A 24,139-nucleotide genomic window follows, 5' to 3' on the forward strand; every position below is an offset into this window, starting at 1 on the left:
CACACAGTTACAATGTACCACACAGTTACACTATATCCCACAGGAATGTACCACACAGTTACAATGTATCACACACAGGAATGCACCACACAGTTACACTATATCCCACAGGAATGTACCACACAGTCACCCTGTATCTCACACACTGCAGCATTGTATCACTCACATCACACTATATTTGCACACTCTATCAAACTTTGCAGATACAGCAGACTGAGTGAGAACAGAAGCTCCCAGGACAGCCTATACCATGTCTCACATAGGAGGGGAGTATGCAATGGGGTGGTTATTTCTGGCTTACTAGGACTCCTTAAATCACATGATCACTTATAAAAGAGGTAACAGGCTCTGGGATCTTGCATTGTATCACACTGAAACTACTGAGTGGGTTTACTAAACATTTGTATCAGGCAATGTGGACTGATCCACCCCCATCAAGGTAGGGGCAGGTGGTATATTCCTTTGTGGGTTCTCTGGCTGTGCAGGGAGAGTGCAGGGACTGAGGGGGATCTGTGCACACTTTGCAGGCAATGAGCACCCAGGGCTGGCTCCCTGTGCAGCATGAGGAGAAGCAAAGTGATGGTCCTGGCGACCTGTCTGGGATCCTTCATATTAATCATCTTCTACTTCCAGAACAGCCTGAGCTCAGGTAAGTGGCACCAGCACCTCTGGGAAGGGTTGGGAATAGGGGGGGCTGGTAGGAGGGACACACAATAGAGTTAGAATGTATCACCGCCATTCACAATGGAAGCTCAGAGGGTCAGTCCCTAATTCTGCCCTGTAAGGATTTTGTCACGTATCCCTACCATTGTAATTGGCCAAATGTGACCCAGATGTTTGATACCATTGCCACCATCCCTCCATAGTTGCTGCCTGTAGGCATACATGGAGTTAAGCTAAATTCACAACAATGTTGCAAAAAGAAAGTGACATATTGCCTACAAGTCATACTCCATGGAACAAAGTGCTTAGTGCGGTGTCCCCCAATGTGTGGCTTTCTGGTTGTTTAAAAACTACAACTCCCATCAGCTGTCCGGGCATGATGGGAGTTGTAGTTTTGAAACGGCCAGAAAGTCACACATTGGGGGACACTGGCTTAATGGGTCAGAAATTTTACCATTAAGATTGCAAAATCTGTGACTCCATACCAGTCTGTCATATACGCTGCCTTTATGTGTAGTATTAGCAACTTTTTTGGTACTTCCCTCCCTTTCGCAATGACCTTGACCATTCACATACGTGTATGTGTGTGTGTATATATGTGTATATATATGTGTATATGTGTATATATATATATATATATATATATATATATATATATATATATATGTTTTAAACTTCTCTATACCCTTAGGCTCTTCATGTCTTTAATACTACAATATATAAAGATGTTCCATCCTCAAGGCATCATAGATATAAAGTATATCCTTTATACATCCGTTGCCTCCGAGGACTGCGCAATGTTCATGTCTTGGGTTAGCAGTTTAAGGGTGCTATTACACATGCAGATTTTCTGCTGCAGATCTGCTTCAGAAGATTTTGCTGCCCATTGAGGTCAATGGTCATCAAAATCTACAGCAGCAAATCTGCAGCAAAAATACTCATGTGTGAACGCACCCTAATAAGCAGAACCTCGCAGCAAGTCTCTTATGTTTTTGCCAGGCGACGCTGGTACCTCATAGGGTTAACTGTGCCCTTCTCTACCCTGTTAAATAAGGAAACTACATAATTTTGTCAGCGATAATGCAGATCTAAGTTTGTCATCAGGCATTCTCCTGGTCCCCTCTAACTGCATTTAACATAAGACAACGTGTTAACTTGCATTAAATCCTAAAATAATTCAGCTGTGCTCCATCAGGATTGAGAACAACCTATGGGAACGTTCATTCATTCTGCGGTCCAGACTATATAAATATGTAAGACCGCAGTAACTCTAGAATTAGCCGGCAGTAAATGAGTTAATTGTTTAGGCTTCAGCTGCCCCTCCCATAGACTCTGCCAATGTGGCAGATCAAAATAAACACCTCCATGTACCCCCCCCCCCCCCCCCACTACCCCTCCTTTCCTTCGCCAACACATGCTCCCTGTGTCTGGCCGCATTGTGGAAGTTTCCCTGGCCTCACAATCTGTTTCAGACCCCTGGAGGCGGTGGGCTTATAAAAACACTGAAATATTTGAAATCTTACATCACCCAGAAACTCCATCTCGGATTCCCATTTTATTTAAATTATGTGCAATAGTAAAAAAAAAAAAAAATCCCACTTAAATACTCACTGGCACAATTTTTAAAGGGCCACTAACCCTAAAAATAGGCTGCTTATAATAATGCAACTTGTATATCTGTCAGCGCAGGATTTTCCTTACTTACCTGAATGTCAACCTTTCCTCATGTATGGAAGCAACTTTGTCTAGAGGTAGGTTCACACTCTGTTAGTGCTTCGGTCAGACATATTCATTGGCATCCTGCGGAAAACGTGATGCTGTTGTATACCGTAAAGGAGGGCAACAGATGCCATTCATTTCAAGGCTCGGACAGAGTCAACCTGTGCTATATTTAGCAAATCCCAAAGCACAGTCTGCTGCGCTATCTAGTCTGTAGAAAATGGCGCAAAATGCTCAAACGGAGTAAGTTGATTCCATTCTCGCCATTAAAATGAATGGCATCCATTGCTCTCTTACAGTATATGTCAACAAAACGGGATGCCAATGGATTGTTTGATGGCCTAGGCCAAGTTCCCAATTGGAATTTTTTTTTTCTTATGCATGATTTGCACCCATCATTAGTAAAAAAAAAAACTTTTAAAAGTTGCTATTAGTTTTGGGCCAATTAATGACAAAATTCATGTGTTTAAAAAATAAACAAAATTAAAAAAATTTTAACAATAAAAAAAATGGTGCTACAAAATTTTCTGATGGGTGAACCTGGCCTAAGGCTAATTTCATACAAGCATGTTAGGTGCATAACTTTGTATCTTTATTATGGACGCTGGTCCTGGCCTCGCCACGTTTTTGATGGCCAGGACTAATGGCTGTTAGTTTAGTTAAGGTCATCAGACCTGCATTCAGGCCGGACACAGCTTTTCTAGAGAAGCTACATTTCAGATTTAGGACCTCTTCAGAGCTCGCAATGCTCATCGAATATTCAAAATAATGTTTTGTTTTTCTAGTGTGAAGTAATAACTGTAAGGCTATGTTCACAAGGCAGAATTTTCTCTACTCTATGCAAGAACCATGGAACAGACACCTTGCCAGGACCTTCCATTGACATCTTTTTCTGTGGATAATATAGTCCAGCGGTCTCTCAACTGTCAACTTCCAGATGTTGTAAAACTACAACTCCCAGCATGCTCAGCCATTTGTGGGCATCCTGGGAATAGTAGGTTTGCAACATCTGGCGGTTTACAGTTTGGAGACCACCATGATATGCAGAGCAAAGCAAGGCAGATGATGGCTCCAGTGTCTCCATGTAGACTAGTGGCCAGTGGCGTCTCCATGACCCCGCCACCCCCCCCCCCCCCCCCCCCTAGCGACGCATGACTCCATTTTGAGTGTAAGGAGTGCCCAGTCTATTGCAGTGCACTACATATGCTGTTTCCATAGGAATGCTGCCATGCAGGTGTGGCTACAGATGGCAAATGGCCCTGTCACCCTATGAGACCACACAAGAAATGGCACCTCATTGACAGTCCATTACTGTGTCATCGCCTCCTTTGATGAGCAGTTGTCACCACCATTGGGACACTCTATGCTTTGTATGGCTGGCTTAAAGGGGAACTAGTTTTTATGGGGGAGATTTATCAAAAACTGTGCAGAGGAAGAGTGGTGCAGTTGCCCATGGCAACCAATCGGATTGCTTATTTCATTTTTTACAGGTCTCTTTAAAAATGAAAGAAGCAATCTGGTTGCCATGGGCAACTGCACCACTCTTCCTCTTCTCAGTTTTTGATAAATCTCCCTGTATATTCTTTGTCATACCCCTGTCCATTAAAATTATGTGTAGTATGAGAAAAGTTGGTCCAAGCTTTGGCAGGTCAGCTGCGTACTAGAGCCAGTCACCTCAGGTCATTTGGGGAGGGTCCCAGTATAAAATATCTTCACTCCTTTAACCTGGAGGGACATGTATGATGAGTGATTGATGAATTGACTGAGGAAAGGTTAATGCCAGAACAGCTGCTCGTGGGCCCAGGTAGCATTGTGGTAGCTTAGCACTCCATCCCATGGTGCTTCAACTGTTACGTAACTGCAGCTCTCAATATGCTCTGACAGCACATACTGGGAGTTGTAGTTTTGCAACAGTGATAATCCTATGGTAAGATACCATTAATATATGTAAGGACACTCCTAATGGAGGCTGTAGTACTACAAGTGACAGCACGCAGTGGAATCCAGAGGCTGGTGAAATATTTGCTTGAAAGAATATTTAAAGGACAACTGTAGTGGAACACTTTTATATATGCCCGGGCCTCAAAAATAAACTTATACATACCTTCCTACGAGCCCCCGTCGGTCCGGCACAAGCCTCACGGTCCGACAGTGCTGACCTCATTCCACTTCCTGGGGACGGGGACGCCGCAGAGCCGTCGGCGTATCACTGGCCGCAGGGATATTCCGCCCCGGCCTGTGATAGGCTGAGCCCACTGTCATGTACGGAGCTCTGACTGGCTTTTTACTTGACAGTGGGCTCAGCCTTTCACAGGCCAGGGCGGGACATCGCTGCGGCCGGTGATACGCCGACGGCTCTGCGGTGTCCCCGTCCCCAGGAAGTGAAATGAGGTCAGCACTGCCGGACCGTGAGGCCTGTGCCGGACCAACGGGGGCTCGTAGGAAGGTATGTATACGTTTATTTTGTTTGTTTTTGAGGCCCGGGCACGGGAATATGTAAAAGTGTTCCACTACAGTTGTCCTTTAATTCATTAAAGGGATACTCGGGTGGAAACATTTTTTCACTGGAGTATACCTTTTAAAGGGCTCTGTGAGTTCTTGGTTCAGCTTCTCTGCAGCGCCACCTCAGGGGAAAAACAATATTACATAGAACCTATTAAAATTGAGCAAATTATGAAATGCATGGCTTCTCCATCGTTTCCTACAGGGGCCTGCACATGGGGCATAGTTCTCAAACTATGTCCCCTGAAAAAGTACTAAGAGTCCGTTATGTTACAAAAAAAGAGACTGGGGCGACCAGAGTCGTTTTTTCAGCAGAAATAAAATGCCTTGTGTCCAAACTGTCTCACCTTTTAAGTGGGCGCCTCACAGTCTGAGAAGCAGTGGAATGAGGTATGATCCTCCAGAGAGTAAGAAAGGCGCCCTTTCTAGCCATTTTCTATATTGGAGGGGGCTTGGCACTATTTTAGCTCTTACTTTTTATTAGGGTATTTAAAAACCCAGATGACCCTTATAAGCCTTTGCAGGATTTGTGACCATGCAGACTTTACACGGTTGTCTAGAATAGAAGGCTCTAGCACAGTGGTCTCCAACCTGCGGACCTCCAGATGTTGCAAAACTACAACTCCCAGCATGCACGGCAGCCAACGGCTGTCCGGGCATGCTGGGAGTTGTAGTTTTGAAACATCGGGAGGTCTGCAGGTTGGAGACCACTGCTCTAGCATATCTAAAGCAATGTTCACACAGCAATAAAATCGACCTCGCTGCCACCTGGGGGTCTTGTCCCCCCTTTTTATTAGATACCTTGTCAGCCTTCTTCTATTATTTGCAGACATTTTGGGGAGTTTTTCAAAGCCTATGCAGAGGAAAAGTGGAGCAGTTGCCCATAGCAACATATCAGGTTGCTTCTTGCATTTATTATTATTATTTTTTTTTTTTAAATGCCTCTGAAGGCCCGGCAAGTGCTAAACTCTTCTTTGCATATTTTGATATATTTCCCCAGTTGTGTGGAGCTAATGTTAAAGGGGTACTCCCATGGAAAACTTTTTTTTTATTTTTATTTATTTTTTTTTCTATTAAAAAATCTTAATCCTTCCAGTACTTTTTAGGGGCTGTATACTACAGAAAAAATGCTTTTCTTTTTGGATTTCTCTGATGTCACAACCACAGGGCTCTCTGCTGACCTCTGCTGTCCATTTTTGGAACTGTCCAGGTCAGCAGAGAGCACTGTGATCGTGACATCAGAGAAATCCAAAAAGAAAAGCATTTCTTCTGTAGTATATAGCCCATAAAGAGTACTGGAAGGATTAAGATTTTTTAATAGAAGTAATTTACAAATCTGTTTAACTTTCTGGCACCAGTTGATTTAAAAATAAATAAATACATTTCCACGGGAGTACCCCTTTAATCTATGTGGCTAAGCACGTGGCCATATAAAATATGCTTGTATTTTAACAATTTATGATGCACTCCTTTAATACCTTTTTGCGGACAGAAAACACCCATTGAGGTTTAGGAAGGTATGTTGACACAGGACTGAAATACTTCAAATTTTGTTGCAGATTTTGATTTCCCTATTAAGGTTAATTGGAAAAATGTGCACCACATTTGCAGCATTTCAGTTGTGTGTGAACAGACCCTAAAGAACAATTTAAAATACAAGTGCATTTGTATGTGATTCAGATTTCATGAGTTTTTAAGGTTATGTTCTGGGAAGCACACTTAAAGTGTAATTCAATTTCTTAGAAGGCAATCCATCTGTATAGTGAGACCATTTTTTCTATTTTACAGATGTTTACCGTTTACGGAGAATTTGCACAGAATATTCTGAGCGGATTCCACTTGCAGCAGCCTCTTATTGATTTTAACGGGAATTCCGCTGCTCCGTTCACATGTTGGAAGTTCTGCAGTGAAATTTTCAAAGAGAATTTTGATTCTTGGGGTAGTTTGAACATATTCATATGTTTGACAATGGGACGGCGCTTATGTCGGCAGCAAATTGTCGCAGACATAAGTGTCTATTCAATCATTTCTCTTCTATTTACCATGGAACAGGAAAATCACAGACCCACAGAAGAATTCAGTCCTTAAAGGGGAACTCCGGTGGAAAAAAATGTTTTCAATCAACTGGTGCCTGAAAGTTAAACAGACTTATAAATTATGTCTATGTAAAAATCTTAATACTTCCAGTATTTATCAGCTTCTGTATGCTCCAGAGGAAGTTGTGAAGTTCTTTTAAGTCTGACCACAGTGCTATCTGCTGACACCTCTGTTCATGTCAGAAACTGTCCAGAGCAGGAGAGGTTTGCTATGGGGATTTGGACAATTCCTGACATGGACAGAGGTGTCAGCAGAGAGCACTGTGGTCAGACAGAAAAGAACTACACAACTTCCAATGTAGTATACAGCAGCTGATAACTACTGGAAGGCTTAAGTTATTTAAATAGAAGTACAGTGACCCTACGATGGCCCCGACATACGATAATTTAAACATACGATGGCCTCTCAGAGGCCATTGCATGTTGAAGGGAGGATCAACATACGATGCTTTTGTATGTCGGGGCCATCGCATAAACGGCTATCTGGCAGCGCAGACTGCTTCAGCTGCTGCCGGATAGCCGTTTATGGTGCCCCGTGTGCTCTGGTGATGGTCTCTTACCTGTCCCCTGGCGCTCCGGACGTCCTCTTTGGGATCCTCTGCATCGCCGTCGCTCTCCATCGTCATCACGTCGCTGCGCATGCTGTCATCCAATAGGAGCGGCGTGCGTAGCGACGTGATGACGGCGATAAGGTACAAGGTAAGCAGAGACGGTCTGGAGTGGCGAGGACACCACAGGGACGCAGTGACTGGCCAGAGCAGCGGGGACAGGTGAGTATACCTTCTATATTTAACATTGCACGGATCCCTCAACATACAATCGTTTCAACAAACGATGGTTCATTTGGAACGAATTACCATCGTATGTTGAGGGACCACTGTAATTTACAAATCTGCTTAACTCTCTGGCACCAGTTGACTTGAAAACATTTTATTTTCCACTGGAGTTCCCCCTTTAAGGCCCATTCACAGGACAGAATTTCTGATTTGAATCGAGCAGAAAAATTCAGCTTGGAAATTCCGTTGCAGCAGCCTCATTATTGTTTTACGTCATGGAAATTCTGCTGCAGAAATAAAAATTCTGGGCTCCACCAAAAGAATGAACATGCTCAAATCTTTCAGTGGAATCCCCTCAGGCATACATTGCTGTCAATGGGGGCGGTGCACGGAATCTCCGCCTGTCTGAATGGACCCATCCTCTTCTGTGACTGGAAAACATGGAAACAGAGCATACTTAATACTTCTGTTCACATTTGGGTCATGGTTTCCATTATAAACAATGCAATGTTGGATTGTTTGTTACAATAAACACCAGTGACTGCAATTGGACCCCTTTTGACTGGGGTCCAGCAGGCTCAACCAAAGTGTCTATGGTTTTGACAATAGTAATAGTAGTGAATGCCGCACCAATTTTATTTTTTTTCTCCCGATTTAAATAGCAGAGGGAAGAAATGTGGTAGAGCCTGAGCAGGTCAGAAGAGGTAGCAAAAATGTCCGTTTAAAATAAAGGCAAAGAAATAATGTAGATGAAGCTCCCTGCATCCTTTAGCCATGAAGTGACGTTCTTCACAACGGTTTTAAGAATTTCTGTAAAAATGAATCTCCTACCTTACCCAATGTAGTCTAATTTTATAGAACTAAATTGTCAATATAACTGAATTGTCACTATCACTTCCCAAGGGATCTCCATGTAAGGTTTGGGCAGCGCTGCCAAGCAAAGGGTTAAAGTGTCAGTATCAGAGTTGTTTGCTCAGTCTGGTCAGTATTCTGTGTGATATTTACCAGCTCCACACTGGGTAAAAGTCACAGCAAACATTATGCCTTCCCCTACGCTCCTCTCTAATAACATATATTACTGCATTTTCTTGTGAGCACTGTAGGATTAACATGGCTAAATCATAAGGAGTGTGTGTGTGTGTTTGTACAGATTGATAGATATTTCTTTTTGAATAGCCAATATAGAGCATGGGAAACTATTCAAGCTATATCATTGGACGATGGAAAAATCTTCCACTAATTTCTAAAATTCATACTCCTGTTCACGTAGCGGAATTTCCGTACATAATTCTGCTGAAATGTAATGCCCATTGATTTCGACGGGATTCCGCAGTCCCATTCAGACAGCGGACTTTCCGCCACGGAAATTCCACTTTCTGCAAAGATGTAAGACCAGCCTTTATATTTTGCAGAATCCCATTAAAGGCAACGGGGCTTGAATTTCGTCAAAATATTGTTCTGAGAAGACAGAAATTCTGTTCAGCAAGCTTTGCTGAATGGAATTTCTGTGGGATTGCGGAAAGAATGTCAACATAGTCTTAAAAAGATAGCAAAGAATATAAGGTCCTTAATCTTTTGCTCTACTCCATTTTGGACTGAGGGCAGAGCTCAGCTTGCTTGATATTTTATTGCAGAGAGAGCAATAGATGGAGGTTACTGCAGCAAGCTGCCTCCCAGCCATAGGCGGCTCATTGGGGGTATTTATCAAAGGATTTATGTGTTTTTATTTTTTTTTTTCACGTAACTTTGGAGCAATGTCTTTTTTGCGCCAAAGTTTGGCGCATCTTCTCCACTGTAATTTTTACAACTTTCTCAAAATCACACGGCCCTGTGTGTGATTTTAACTTTAGTCAGTAATTCATCATTTGCGCCAATCGATCTTTGTTTTTTGTTTTTTTTGTTGCTGCAAATCACTGCCAAGAAATTTTTCACATGGAAAACACACTTGGCAATGTCAGAAAATGTGAAGGCATCAAAATACATTAAAACATTTTTTTTTTTTTTTGGTGAAAGCAGCGACGCCTCCAGGGATGCGCAATACTATCCTGCGACATAGTTGTCTCTGAGGGACCTTCACCCTCCGTTGAGCCAACATTGGACATGGCCGCACAGGTTCAGGAAAGGTAACCAATAGAGATGAGCGAATTCACAGTAAATTAGATTTGTCACGAACTTCTCAGCTCGGCAGTTGATGACTTATCCTACGTAAATTAGTTCAGCTTTCAGGTGCTCCCGTGGGCTGGAAAAGGTGGATACAGTCCTAGGAGACTCTTTCCTAGTAAGATATCCACCTTTTCCAGCCCACCGGAGCACCGGAAAGCTGAACTAATTTATGCAGGATAAGTCATCAACTGCCGAGCCGAGAAGTTCGTGACAAATCGAATTTACTGTAAATTCGCTCATCTCTAGTAAGCACTAAAGCAGTGGTCTTCAACCTGTGGAACTCCAGATGTTGCAAAACTACAACTCCCAGCATGCCCGGACACCCGTTGGCTGTCCGGGCATGCTGGGAATTGTAGTTTTGTAACATCTGGAGGTCCGCAGGTTGAAGACCACTGCACTAAAGTAAGCAAAAAAAAACTACTCAAGTTGAAAGTAAAATCCATTTCACATGGTGGCTATAAACCCCACAAAAGAAAATAACTCATGTCGCTTGCTGATATACTGCAGGAGGGACCCCGAAATGGCTGCTCTACAGGGTAAAATACGCCTCCTCTGTGGTGGTAAGTTCTGCGTAAAAGGCGCTGTGAACAGCTGGCTTCAACATTTGAGCCAAAATTACTAACAACTTGCACCAAATGATAAATTTGGTGCATGTCCACGAAAACCAAAGTGAAAAAAAAAAGATAAAAAGAAACTTTCAACAGGCAAAATTGATAAATACCCCTCATTTTCCCCAAACCTCTACACTAGGACTGTAGGGGAAATGTGATATGGTAATGTAAAGAACACTGGATGAGAGATACATTTTGTCTATTTTTTGTCTTTACTTTTCACTCACTTCAGGCTGGACTGGTATTCTGAGTGTGGATGTGGTTAATATTGAATAAGGAAAGTCGGGTGTCCAGAAACTTGAGCCAAGGTTTTGTGTCTCAGTGTAACCAGAGAACGGAGCCCTTTCGTTAGAGCATCTATATTCTAGGTACTTAGATTGTAATGGTATCAAATGTTTGGAAGAAAAGAGTTTGTACGTTCATGAGAACTAGGATGCTGCATTGTTAGTGGGATGCTAGATAGCTTCTTCCTTTTACTATTAAAGTCCACTTATAGGACCACTCGTCCTGAGCTTTTCCCCCATAAACAGGTATATAAAGCTACAGCATCGGTGGTAAAGAACAGGTTGGGCTTTAATGCCACTTGTGGTTTGTTAGTGACTGGTGGTTGACCACAAATCGCAGCCGTTATAATACCCAGAACAGCTGAAGATATGTACTGTATATTTTATTAAATGCAAATTAGAGCAGAATGCAATATAATTCTCTACATTGTTGTAAGAAGACATATACCATTCAGCTAGGAAAGTGTTGGCAGGAGGCTAGAATAATAATGTGTCCGGTAAACCTTCTGCAGCCCTGCGATGATAGAACTTCATTGAGAGTCTCGCCCTGGCCCTTAGGATAACTTTGAATGATGAATTTATGATCCCAGGAGAAATATCAGCTGGTAACTTTCCACCGCTCTCTTGCAATGTTTCAGTGTGGACCAGGGTATGGCTAGTGAGTTGAAATTTTTTCAGAAGCCTTTGAAAAATCAGTTGTGGTGGTTGTTGTTTGGTGGTTGTTGGTTGTTTTTTTTTAATTTTCAGTATAGGAGGCTTGTGGCTAAATCTCCATATATAGTTTCCAAATCCCTTGCATCAATCTAAAAGAGAACATTAGAGATGAGCGAAGTTACAGTGATTCGATTTGTCACAAACTTCTCGGCTTGGCAGTTGCTGACTTTAACTTGAATAAATGAGTTCAGCTTTCAGGTCCTCCAGTGGGCTGGAGACTCTCTCCTAGGACTGTATCCACCTTTTCCAGTCCACCGGAGCACCTGAAAGCTGAACTAATTTATGCAGGCCAAAGTAAGCAACTGCCGAGCCGAGAAGTTCATGATGAATCTAATCACTGTAACTACGCTCATCTCTATTCGGATTAGAAATTAAAGTGTGTGCCTCAGATTTCTGTTGCATTTTTGCCATTATCAAAATAGTTTCTTCAGGGAAAGACTAAAACGAATGTCTTTATAGGAGAATACAATCTATTGGCGTCTTCCAAGGTGATATCTAAATGTACTTTACCAGCTTTCCATTGTAATTAGTTCAGAGTCTTGCCCTGCCATGTGCCAAGCAAGGACCCAAATATATTCTGGCTGTAGCATTGTAATTGCAAAAAGCATGTTGTGCCCCCCCCCCCCCCCCCCTCCCTTTTCCATCCCTATACCATAATGCATACACAAAATCCGACTCTGCTAGAAAAGGTTTCATCACTTCTGCTCTTGTGTAGATGGCGTCATCTGAAGAAGCTCTAATCCTCTCCAGATGTTAAAAAGCTACAAAATTCCAGTCCTGATTCAGGAGGACACAGGAGTTCTCTGCTAGTCACACACGAAGGACTAGGGAGGGGACTAGTAGCCCTATTACGCATGTTAAAGAAAGCTAAAAAATTCTCAATTAAATAAAAGTCCATGAATTGACCTCATATTAGGATTTTTGGCAGGACTCCTAAATGATAAACGAAGCTTATTTCTGCTATGATGTGTACAATGAATGCAGTGCTACTTGTAGGTGATGGAAAACAGCATGGTGTTTCCTACAAGAGCTTCCAGAAACTAGCAGAGAATCATATAGGTGCTTATGTGGGTGTCAGGACTTGTTCTTACCAGCATATCCTGTGGTAGGTCAGTGCAACGCTCCTAATTTCCAAAAATGTTTCCCTTTCTCAAGATCTGTCACTATCTCTCATGTTTTCTCTGTGTGGTTTTCTGCAGGATGAGACTTGTCTTCAGCCTGGTCTGTATGGACTTGTCCAACCTCAGGGTCAATACCATTTTGTTCCTATATTTCGTGAAGATCTTCCCTGCTCACAAATGTATAGCATATGAGGTTTATCTTCTTTAAGATGTCTTATAAGGCTGGGTTCACACTACGTTTTTCAACTACGGTTCCCGCATACGTTTTCTATCAAAAACCGTATGGGGGAAAAAACGGATGGAACAGTATGGAAAAAAGTAAACCGTATGGGTTTTTAAACAGTATACTGTTTTTAAAAGTGCATACTGTTCCGTCCGTTTTTGTAGAAAAAAAACCCATACGTTTTTGAAAATTTTGTCCATTTTTAATGGGAGGGGACTTGGATGGGGACTTTAGGATTCAAATGCGCATGTGCAAAGTAAAAACGTATACGTTTTTCCCGTATGGAACCGTATACATGTGCGTTTCCCATTGACGTCCATGTTAAAAAAAACGTATGCGGTTGCAGTACGGTTTTTAAACCGGAGACAAAATCGTGGTCAACCACGGTTTTGACTCCGGTTTAAAAACCGTACTGCAACTGCATACGTTTTTTTTAACATGGACGTCAATGGGAAACGCACATGTATACGGTTCCATACGGGAAAAACGTATACGTTTTTACTTTGCACATGCGCATTTGAATCCTAAAGTCCCCACCCAAGACCCCTCCCATTAAAAATGGACAAAATTTTCAAAAACGTATGGGTTTTTTTCTACAAAAACGGACGGAACAGTATGCACTTTTAAAAACAGTATACTGTTTAAAAACCCATACGGTTTACTTTTTCCCATACTGTTCCATCCGTTTTTTTCCCCATACGGTTTTTGATAGAAAACGTATGCGGGAACCTTAGTTGAAAAACGTAGTGTGAACCCAGCCTTACACAGCTTTTATAGATGTAGGTCTTAAGAAGCCCTAGACAAATCCATACCACATGTCAGCTTCCACACGAAAAGGCTCCTCCTCACTGGAATTTGCAATAAGTTAGACCCAGATTCTGCATTAAAGGAAAACTGTCAGCCCGTTCACCCACACAAAACCTTATACACTGGCTTATAGTGTGGGCGAACAGGAGTCCACCGAGGGGTCACTTACTTAAATATGTCCAGTTGGTCCTGAGATGTCCCCCAGAAGATCCACTGCTGAATTCAGTGAATCGCGCACAGGAGGCGGGGCTTCATATGTGTGGTGTCCGGGGGACTGTATTGCATACCGTACCTTGTATGGTGGTCCCCAAAGTCAGAGTAACTACGTTCAGGTAGGGTCCCCCCAGGTAGGACAGCCCCTAGTCGCCTCTCCTCTATTCTAATTCTGTGATGTCTATATGTACATATTTAATATAATTCATAGTACTTACCTTGTTAGCGTCACAGGACCTTCAGTCATGTGACATGTTAATTCCTCTATGGTATGTTAGAGGACCTTTTTGGAGGTCCTTGGGTAACGTGTTACCCATAATGCTATGTAAAGGTGATTGACAGCAGTATTGGACCAATTAGCGTTAGTCCAGCCCCTACCCATATAAGGGAGCTGTAGCCAATTATCGCTCTCTTGGGTTGCTGCTCTCGTGGATGCCGGACTAGCGGGATGGATCTGCGCAACTTTCAAAGACACGCTAGGCCAGAAAACCAACCGGCCTCTGCCTAAACTAAACCGTGAGTTCTAATCTAATCCCCGCTAAAGCTAGCATGACTACTGAACCGCAACTAAATCCCCTAAATCCAGTGGAACAGCGCATATCAGTATAAGGACTCTAAAACGCTTAAGGTCCCATCCTTTGTCAATCTCCAAGAGACTTTGCATGTAGAGAGACTGTTCCTGTTGTGAAGCTTGCATAAAATCTTCAGTAAAGTTCCAATTGTTTTCAGCAAACTCTCCGGTTGTGGACATTCAATAATTCTATACCTCCCTATCTCTCTTGGGAAGGGTGGCGGTAGGACAAGCATTACAGAGGAGCCCTCACCCTGGCGTCATGAATAGAAAGGGTTAACCAGACACCCTTTAGTCACCGCACAGCTACACCCCATATACCCTACTCCCCCAGGCTATCACATAGCCTTAATTCACATATTCATTGTCTGTGACTCCACATCCTAGTGAAGTGGAGTAACTAAGCCCTGCCCCTGCGAAGCCCCGCCCCCACTGCACGATACACTTCACTACGCAATTCATCAGTGGATCTTTTGGGGGACATATCTCAGGACCTACTGGACATATTTAAATAAGTGACTCCTCGTTGGACTCCTGTTCACCCACACTATAAGCCAGCGTATAAGGTTTTGTGTGGGCGAACAAGTTCCTTTAAATTCCATTTGGATTCTGCCTTTTATCGGACTCTGGATCTGAATTCCGCTGGAAAATTGCAAGTAAAAATTTGGTACTGTGAAAATTCACTGTGTGAATGGTAGGGATTGACCGATTATCGGATTGGAAACAGCTGGAGGCACCCTGGTTGGGAAACACTGATCTAAGCCATTGGATATGATTCAGTGTGAGTTTATTCACCTGGGCCTGCCTTCCTCTTCTATTTATGTCTGAGTATTCTTTCAATTGCCCATAGCATTTTAACCCCTCATACGGAAGGACTCTTATTACTGCCCTGTCCCCCATGGTTTGATACTGCTGTCTGACTCCTCAGTGCTTTACTACATATTGTCTGGAGTCAATCCCACCACTGTCAACCAACGCTGTTTAAGACATTAAAGGAAAACCCAATCTGCATCAGAGCTTTGTCGCAGCCATACAGCTATGTGTCATACTTTCCATACATCATCGGAACACAAGGTATTTAGATCATCTCAGAGAATCCACTGATTCTTGAGAAATGTGTTTGTTACAGTGGAAACAAAATTCCACCTCATCTGAAAGGTGAACTGCATGCGGAAAGATGTTGCAATGACTATGGACTCAGACAAACAATACCCAAAGTCACCTGCAGGGTGTGCCCAGAGAAGTAATGACTTCAATTAAATGTTTAATCTATTGCATTCAATTTAAAGGGGTTATCCACCATAAGGTGACTTTAGTACGTATCTGGCAGACAGTAATGGACATGCTTAGGACGGATTTGTGCTTGTCTTGGGGCTAAATGGCTATGTCATGAAATTACCATAACAGCCACCCCACCCACAGGTACAGACACTATATTATGCCCCTGTAGCATAGTCAAATAAAAAAAATCCTGGAATACCCCTTTAAGATCTTATCCATGGGCTGTCTGGTACAGCAGTTGTAATAACTTTGGTAGGACTAGGTTGCAGTACCACACACTGTCCATATGCGATAGAGGCACTGTTTTTGCAGCTGGTGCTATTTTATAAATCCTATATTAACACCTTTTATCATGAATTTCAATGACTTGCATATCAGCTCTCACAAAATATGGAACAAGATCTTGAATCTATACACTCAACATGATGACACCACCAGTGATTTGTAAAGTGTGATGTCATCACATACCAGACCTTTATATTACTCTTTCCACACTTTACTCTCCTCTTTATTCTGCATTGCTGGGTGAATAAAAACCAGATGTGATTTGGGATTCCTGAGGAACCCTGGGCGATTCATTTCCAGACTACCCCCCCCCCCCCCCCCCCCTCTATTTTAGGATTAAATCCTGATGATGGGAGCTCAAAGCTAAATGTTCTCACGCAAGGCTGACTGGGCAATCATGACAGATGTGACTAGTGTGCGTTTTTATATTTTGGCATAAAAGATGAAAATAAACGTGTGTAATACATATTTTTTTTTTTTTTTTTTTTGTTAAATACCAATTATATCATTGGCAAAGAATGTGTAAATGTCAGAGATTAATGACTATAAGGGGGGTGGGAGAATGCAGGGTTGCTGGAAAATCTCCTGGTGATGAGGTAACCTGCTGCGCTCTTTAAAATCGACACCACTAAATATTTGAAGAATCCCTTATGTCACATTATGAAAAACTTCAGACATTACATTGGTAGCTCAAAGTTTTCTTAAGAATGTTATGTAGTCTGCTGTCTTCTAAACTAAACAGTCTGGGCTCCTGGAAGCTGCCAGAAGTTCTATTAAACCATTATGTTAATGACAGGGATTTAGTCACATTCCCTGTGAAATGGGCTCCTTCCTTCCCCCATTCAGGTCCCCAAGGACATATGATTGGTTGAATTCTCAATTTTTTTTCCTTCCTCTTTAAGGTGAGGACCATTTTATGGGCAATTGGAATGCGAAGACAAGACGAAGCCCCTTGCAAGCATTGTACGACAGTGAACAGGTGTGTAGAAGCCCCTTATACCGATTACTGTTTTTAGGGTAGGGTCACACGTGCTGTATTTTGCTGCATGTTTTCATACCCATTAATGTCAATGGGTAGCCAAATATGCAGCGGATTTTGCTACTCGCTGACTTCAGTGGGTAGAAAAATAAGCAGCAGCAAAATACGGCATGTGTGACCCTGCCCTAAAAGGCAGCATCATCACCCGCACTAACTTTCTGGTACTACCTGTTAGTGCAGGTAACCGTGATCAAAATGGCCTTATCCTCCTATGTTCTGCCATTTACAAACCCCAGGATGTAAATTAGGGTCTTGGTGCACATTGAGGCGTTCCCTAGCCCCAATGTGCACTGGTTGTTCTTCTTAGCCGGTGTTGTGCCTCTCACCCCCTAATAAATATTAATTCTCTTCCATTTCTGCCCCTGGCTGCTACATGCACAAAGCTCACATGTGTGTGGCAATAGTTCAGGCTGGCCATGCTGGAGATCTGAGTGAGCACACACGGGATATCCTCTATGCAGGAGTAAGAGTATGACTATTCACCGGCCAGGAAGAACAATGCTTCTTGGGGCTAGGGAACACCCAAATACACAAAGACCCTTGTTTACATATTAGGAGATGTAAGGATATTCCACAAAAAGGGGCAACTAGGATGATGTTAGTGCGAGTGATGCTGCTGACAGATTCTCTCTAAAAAGGTCAGGAGACATCCTTGCTTAGGGTGCGTTCACACAGAGTAAATGAAGAGTAATTCACGCCGAAAAATTTACGGGCGGAAAAACTAATTTTATTTTCGTGGAAAATTCACGCTGAATTACGCGCGGACATTGGGGAGAAAGAAGTGAAGGGTTTTTCAGCCATTTCCGCGCAAACTGCGTGCGAATTCTGTGCAAATTGCCCGTGAATTGCGCACAAATTCCGCGTGAAAACTATGTCGGACGGAATTTTTTTTACCATTGACTTCAATTGATTTCTGCTAGCGGATTCCGCTTGAAGAATGAGCATGTTCTTTCTTCAAGCGGAACGGAATTCAGCGTCGGAATTCTGCTAGCAGAATTTCCACAGTGTGAACAGGACGGCGGAAAAAACATTAAAGTCAATGGGCAGAGGAGATGTGCATTAATTTGGAGCGGAGAATTTAAGAGGAATTACTCAAGTAAATTCCTCTTGAATTACTCTGTGTGAACGCACCCTTAGCAAGAGATGCTCCTAGGGTCGGCCCATAACCTTTCCTACAGACAGTAGCATAATGTAACTTTTTTGTTAAGGCATTTTTATAAGAAGGTTTTGAGAGGGGTATTATGATGAGTTATTTATATCCCTGGTCTCATTATGTGGGACAGAGGGGCATTCTGGCTCATTTCATGGTATCACTGTGGTCTTCCTGTAGTTATGCTCATTATTCTCATTCATTTCCCAGCTTTGGAATGTTGATGGAGGTTGGGAGTTTATCATCAATAGGGAAGGAGGAAAAGCCCAACGTGACATAGGTCCCTCTATTAGTAAATCTGAAGTATGAATCTATTATAAAAATATTAAAATTATAATATATTTCAGGGATAAAACACCTTATTTAGATAAATACTGAACATAATAATGTAGATGAGAGTTTGTTAATCAGGATGGAGGTTTACAATTGGGATTTGGCTGCTGGTGATGTTGGGCACATAACTGTTCTTGCAGAAAAGAACAGGTTCTACCTGGCTTAAAGGGGGGGGGGGGGGTTATCCAGGATTATTATTTTTTTTTTTAAATCAATTGGCCCCAGAAATGTTAACAGATTTGTAAATTAAATAATGTAGATCGAAAAGATAACTTGCACTCACCGTCCTCGTAGCTTTTCATGGCACAAACATTTCGTGCGGCAGGGAGATATTCCGATCTGAGCGCCTGCACGGAATCTCCCTCGCACGGAATGTTTGTGCCGTGAAAAGCTACGAGGACGGTGAGTGCAAGCTATCTTTTCTATCTACGTTATTGGATCCCTATACTTCATTCTCTATTAGCTTGGCACCCCGTCAGTAGCATACTGCATTACAGCTACGGCCACTGAAAAATACGGAGAACTGTTATATTGAATTGTAACACATAGACTTCTGTATGTAATTGTGCTCTCTGCATTTACGTCCTTCTTTCCAAAAGATTTGTAAATTACTTCTATTAAAAACCATAATCCTTTCAGTACTGAAGTTGAGTTGTTCTTTTGTTCTTAAAGTGCTTTCTGATGACGCCTGTCTCGGGAACAAACCTCTTCTACTCTGTGCAGTTCCCGAGACAAGCAGAGATGTCAGCAGAGAGAACTGTTGCCAGAAAGAAAAGAACAACTCGGCTTCAGCAGCTGATAATTATTGGAAGAATTAAGATGTTTTTAGTAATTACAAATCTGTTACATTTTCTGGAGCCAGTTAATTTTTTTTTTTTCCTGGAATACCCCTGTAATCTGGTTTCTGAAGTTTAAAGCAGCCCTGAAAATACATCATTGATGTCTCTCCACTTACATAAACAGTCTGTTTTCTTCAGAAACAGGGTTAAAAATTAATATTTTAGGCTCATCTTGCAGATTAGGATAGAGGGGGAATTTTACAGTAGAGATGATGCAGGACTATGACAGTGAATGGAAGGTTTTCACTTTTATTAGTCTTTCATGTTACTTATTTTTTTTCCTCTTCCCTTTTACCCTTAGTTTGAGCTTTCATCAATCCAAGCTAAACACCAGAATCGTCGGGAGCTGCTGGCCAGCGCCTGCAAGACCTACACGAGGAAACGTCGTGTCCTAACTGCCGATGACCTCAAACACCTGATTGTGGATGACACACATGGGTTGCTGTATTGTTATGTACCTAAGGTGGCATGCACCAACTGGAAGAGAGTTATGATGGTTCTAACTGGCCAGGGCAAGTATAAGGACCCTACACTTATTCCAGCCAACGAGGCCCATGTTCCAACTAATCTTCGTACCCTGTCAGAGTTCACTACTTCTGAGATCAATTACCGACTTCGGAACTACCTCAAGTTCATCTTTGTAAGGGAACCTTTTGAGAGGTTGGTGTCTGCCTACAGGAACAAGTTCACTCGTACATATAACACTGCCTTTCACAAGCGATATGGCACCAAAATAATAGAGCGTCATCGCAGAGACCCATCTCTTGAAGCACTTGAACGTGGAGACGATGTAACATTTGAGGAATTCCTATATTACTTGGTCGACCCACAAACACAAAGAGAAGAGCCATTCAATGAACACTGGGAGCGGGTACATTCCTTATGCCACCCATGTATTGTCCAGTACGACATAGTGGGCAAATATGAGACTCTAGAAGAGGATGCAAACTATCTCCTTCAACTTATAGGGGTAGGAGATTCCATTAAGTTTCCATCTTCTTCCAAAACCACACGAACCACCGATGGAATGGCTGCCGATTTCTTCAAGGGCATCAACCGTTTCTACCAACGCCGTCTCTTCAACCTCTACAAGATGGACTTTTTGCTTTTTAATTACAGTATTCCACATTACTTGCAGATACATTAAGTGTGGATTGAGGAGGAAGGTGCAGGGGCCTGGTGCTCTCTAGCACTTATCCAGTGGAGGGAAAACAAAGGAGCCAAATTTATTTATTGCAATGTGAACTTTTGCCTTGGCTGTGAATGCAATTGAGTTTGTGCCAGTGCTATATATTTTTCTAGTCAACTTAGAAGCCAGAACTTGAATGTTGTAGTGTTAGGTACTCTTGCTGGCCACCTTCTTTATCAACACAATAAGGCTGCGGGGATCGGCCATTTTGCTCTTATACAGCATCAGTTGAGGCGGCTTGAGCGCTTATCAGTATGAAATGTAAAAATACATTCATGAGTTGGAAGTTCGAATTTTGTTTTCCCCTGAATGGGGTCATCTACCAACTCAGACTTACCAGGATAATCTTTACCAGATGTCCAATGATTTCTTCCACGTTGGATGTATTTCTGATGTTTTTATGATTAAATATGATGCAATTGGCCTCTTGTTTCACCACAATAACATTATATGTGTTTGTCATCTTTAAAGGCTATATCCATCTACATGACTAACTTTATTTTTTTATATTGTTTAAATGGGGGGGGGGGCAACTTTGCAGGCCCTTAGACTGGCCTTCTATAGTTCAATTATAACAGACAACAAACCCTACTCTGTCTGCTCCTGTAGCTTTACTTCTGACCTCCAGCGATCAGACACTTATCCCGTATTCCGCAGAGAGGGGATAAATTTTTTCCACTGGACATCTTCTTTAAATATTTTGCTTTTCCCCTTTTTTTTTTTGGTTTACTTCTGGAAAGCTCATGAGATAATAATAATAATCTCCATAGGTCTAAAACTGGAGGGTATATGTGGGAAGGGGGGATAGTCAATTGAATACTGTATTAGACTATGGATAATGAAAACCACTATATGGCATCCCCCACAGGCATCAATATAAAGGGAAACTGACTGCTGGTTCCCAGGTACAACCACTGTGGGTAAACCAGATTAAAATGATGTATAATTTACCCGGATTGGTGCCCTAGTTCCAGGGATACACTCTGTATGAGCCACCATTGCGAATATGTAAATTGACTACTTTGGGCAATAAAGGTGGGGAAACGGCAAACCCAGCATCCCTGCCTCCTCCCCCTTGGCTACAATATGCCTGCATGAGGGTGCAAGGTGGGCGGGTGTAGAGAGGTGCAGAGTGGATGGCGGCAGAGATGCCAGATCCTTCCCCCATTGCGCAAAGGACGATATTTGCATATGAACAACGGAGGCTTATACAGCATGTCTCCAGAACAGCAGTACCAATCCGGGTGATACATTATTTGAATCCGATTGATCCATACTCTAACACAGAGTTTCCCAAACGCGGTCCTCAAGCACCCCCCAACAGGTCATGTTTTCAGGATTTCCTTCACAGGTGATATAATTATGGTCAGTGAATTAGGCATCACCACAGTTATATCACCTGTGAAAGACTAAAGAAATCCAGAAAACATGACCTGTTGGGGGTGCTTGAGGACAGAGTTTGGGGAAACACTGCTCTAACACCTTGAATTGGGTTTAGTGCTGGTGAACCAGTTTTCAGTTTTCCTTAACAGATATGTAAAGAGAAAAAGCTACTGAAAAGCTCATGATGTTAAATGGATACCGCAATAGGCTAGTGGTGGCATCCATGAAAAAATGATGGCGATTAATCGCTGAAACATGTAGAGGTGGCATCTAATGGTTTTAAGCGCATGTTATATATGCCAATTTTGTGGGATCACACATACAGATCATCCCACTGCTAGGATATATAGAGAGTGGTGTTCCACCTGATAATATGAAATCCATGGGCATATAGTACATGCATTTTTAATTCACTTTCAGCACCAATTGTTTTGTTCATGTATTTAACATACACTAATAAAAGTTATGTTTTAGGGAATCCCCCCCATATAGGGATATCTGTACCCCAGGCTATGTGCTCTAGGGTAATTGTGTTCTATAGTTGTTCAGATCCTGGATTTCCTTTTGGGGACGTTTGTGATCACTTTTAGGCATTTATCAGTCTCCGTTTAATTTTTTTTTTTTTTTTTTTCAGGCGTAAAAGTTTAAAGGGGCATTTCAATATTTAAAAAAATAAAAACAAAAAGTACCCCATTCCCCGCAGTGACTCCTTATGATCCCATGTTGCTCATCTCTGCTCCCTTCTGATACAAGATGTCTTAGCACGACATGCCTGCTCAGCAAATCATCGGCCAAAACAGGATACCGCTGTGGCCAGTGATTGGATGAGTGAGCAAGTGTTGTTCCTGCTTCTGAAACGAGATGTCAGGAAAGCAGACAAAAAGGAAGCCGCTTCAGGGGACGGAGGCAGAAGAGTATCCCTTTTTCTTACAGTAGTCCAGTGGTGACTCAGTGGTGAGCAACTTATTCCATATCCTAAGGATAGGGGATAAGTTGCAGATCGCGGGGGGTCCGACCGCTGGGGCCCCCTGCGATCTCCTGTACGGAGCCCCGACAGCCCGGGGGAAGGGGGCGTGTCGACCTCCGCACGAGGCGGCGGCCGACACGCCCCCTCAATACATCTCTATGGCAGAGCCGAAGCGCTGCCTTCGGCAATCTCTGGCTCTGCCATAGAGATGTGTTGTGGGGGCGTGTCAGCCGCCGCTTTCTTGCGGAGGTCGACACCTGCTTTCTGGCCGGAGAGCCTGGCCCCCGTACAGAGAGATCACAGGGGGCCCCACCGGTCGGACCCCTCGCGATCTCAAACTTATCCCCTATCCTTAGGATAGGGGATAAGTTTTTCACCACTGGACTACTCCTTTAACCCCACACCTAACATATATTGCATGTAAACAATTTTTTTTTTTATATATAAAAATACGGGAATAGCCCTTTTTAAATGGAGGTCAGAAATGTAGAGTGGATTTAGAGGACAGACAGAAAGTTTTAATGTAGAATCTTAATACACTGGGTTTGTTGTCTGTTACCATGGAAACATGGTATGTTATATGCTTTGCAACAATATTGAAATAATAAATAAAATAAAAAAGTTTGCAAATGTGGCCATAGTCCTAAAGGTATACTAAAGTCTGGGATCCAAGGTATAGAGCATTATGGCCCTTATGAATTTAATACCTAGTGCAGATCTATATGAAACTTAATCCCAAAACGACCAGTAGGATATTTGCATTGAACGACTTTTTTTTTTTTTATTCTGTGTATTTTTTTTTTTTTTTTTTTATGCGACTATAATAAAAATATTGCACATTTCCAACTGGCTCATAGAGCACACTTACAATAAGCAGTAATCATTGTTTTTCTACATCTCAGTCCTGAGCTTTGCTGTGTAGACAGGGACTGTATGACCAGAGTCATCTTGTCATTTAGAGAGTGGAGGATTTAATAAATTTTTGTTGCATCTGGAGAAGTCTGGACCGTTGTGGGAGATGGTTAAACTGTCTGTCTAATTTATGATAAAACTGTGAAAGAACAAGTTTTAGAATGTGCCAGATTTATTTTACAGCGGCCCAGGCTGTTTGAAAATGTGGCGCATCTTTAACCCCTTAATGACATAAGACATAAATGTACATCCTGGTACTTAATGCATCAGGACGTACATTTACGTCCTATACATGACT

At 42.4% G+C, this 24,139-nt stretch overlaps 1 protein-coding gene across 1 annotated transcript; it reads left to right on the plus strand.

The window, feature by feature from the left end:
* Positions 1–288: 288 nt before the first annotated feature.
* On the plus strand, positions 289–22,962 carry CHST13 (carbohydrate sulfotransferase 13). Its single transcript, XM_056528312.1, has 3 exons — positions 289–649; positions 16,932–17,008; positions 19,692–22,962. Exons 1-3 carry the CDS (start codon positions 562–564, stop codon positions 20,535–20,537), a joined length of 1,011 nt encoding a protein of 336 aa, XP_056384287.1. The 5' UTR covers positions 289–561; the 3' UTR covers positions 20,538–22,962.
* Positions 22,963–24,139: the final 1,177 nt, after the last annotated feature.

Source organism: Hyla sarda, chromosome 6 (assembly GCF_029499605.1).
Source record: "Hyla sarda isolate aHylSar1 chromosome 6, aHylSar1.hap1, whole genome shotgun sequence".
Lineage (NCBI taxonomy): Eukaryota > Metazoa > Chordata > Amphibia > Anura > Hylidae > Hyla > Hyla sarda.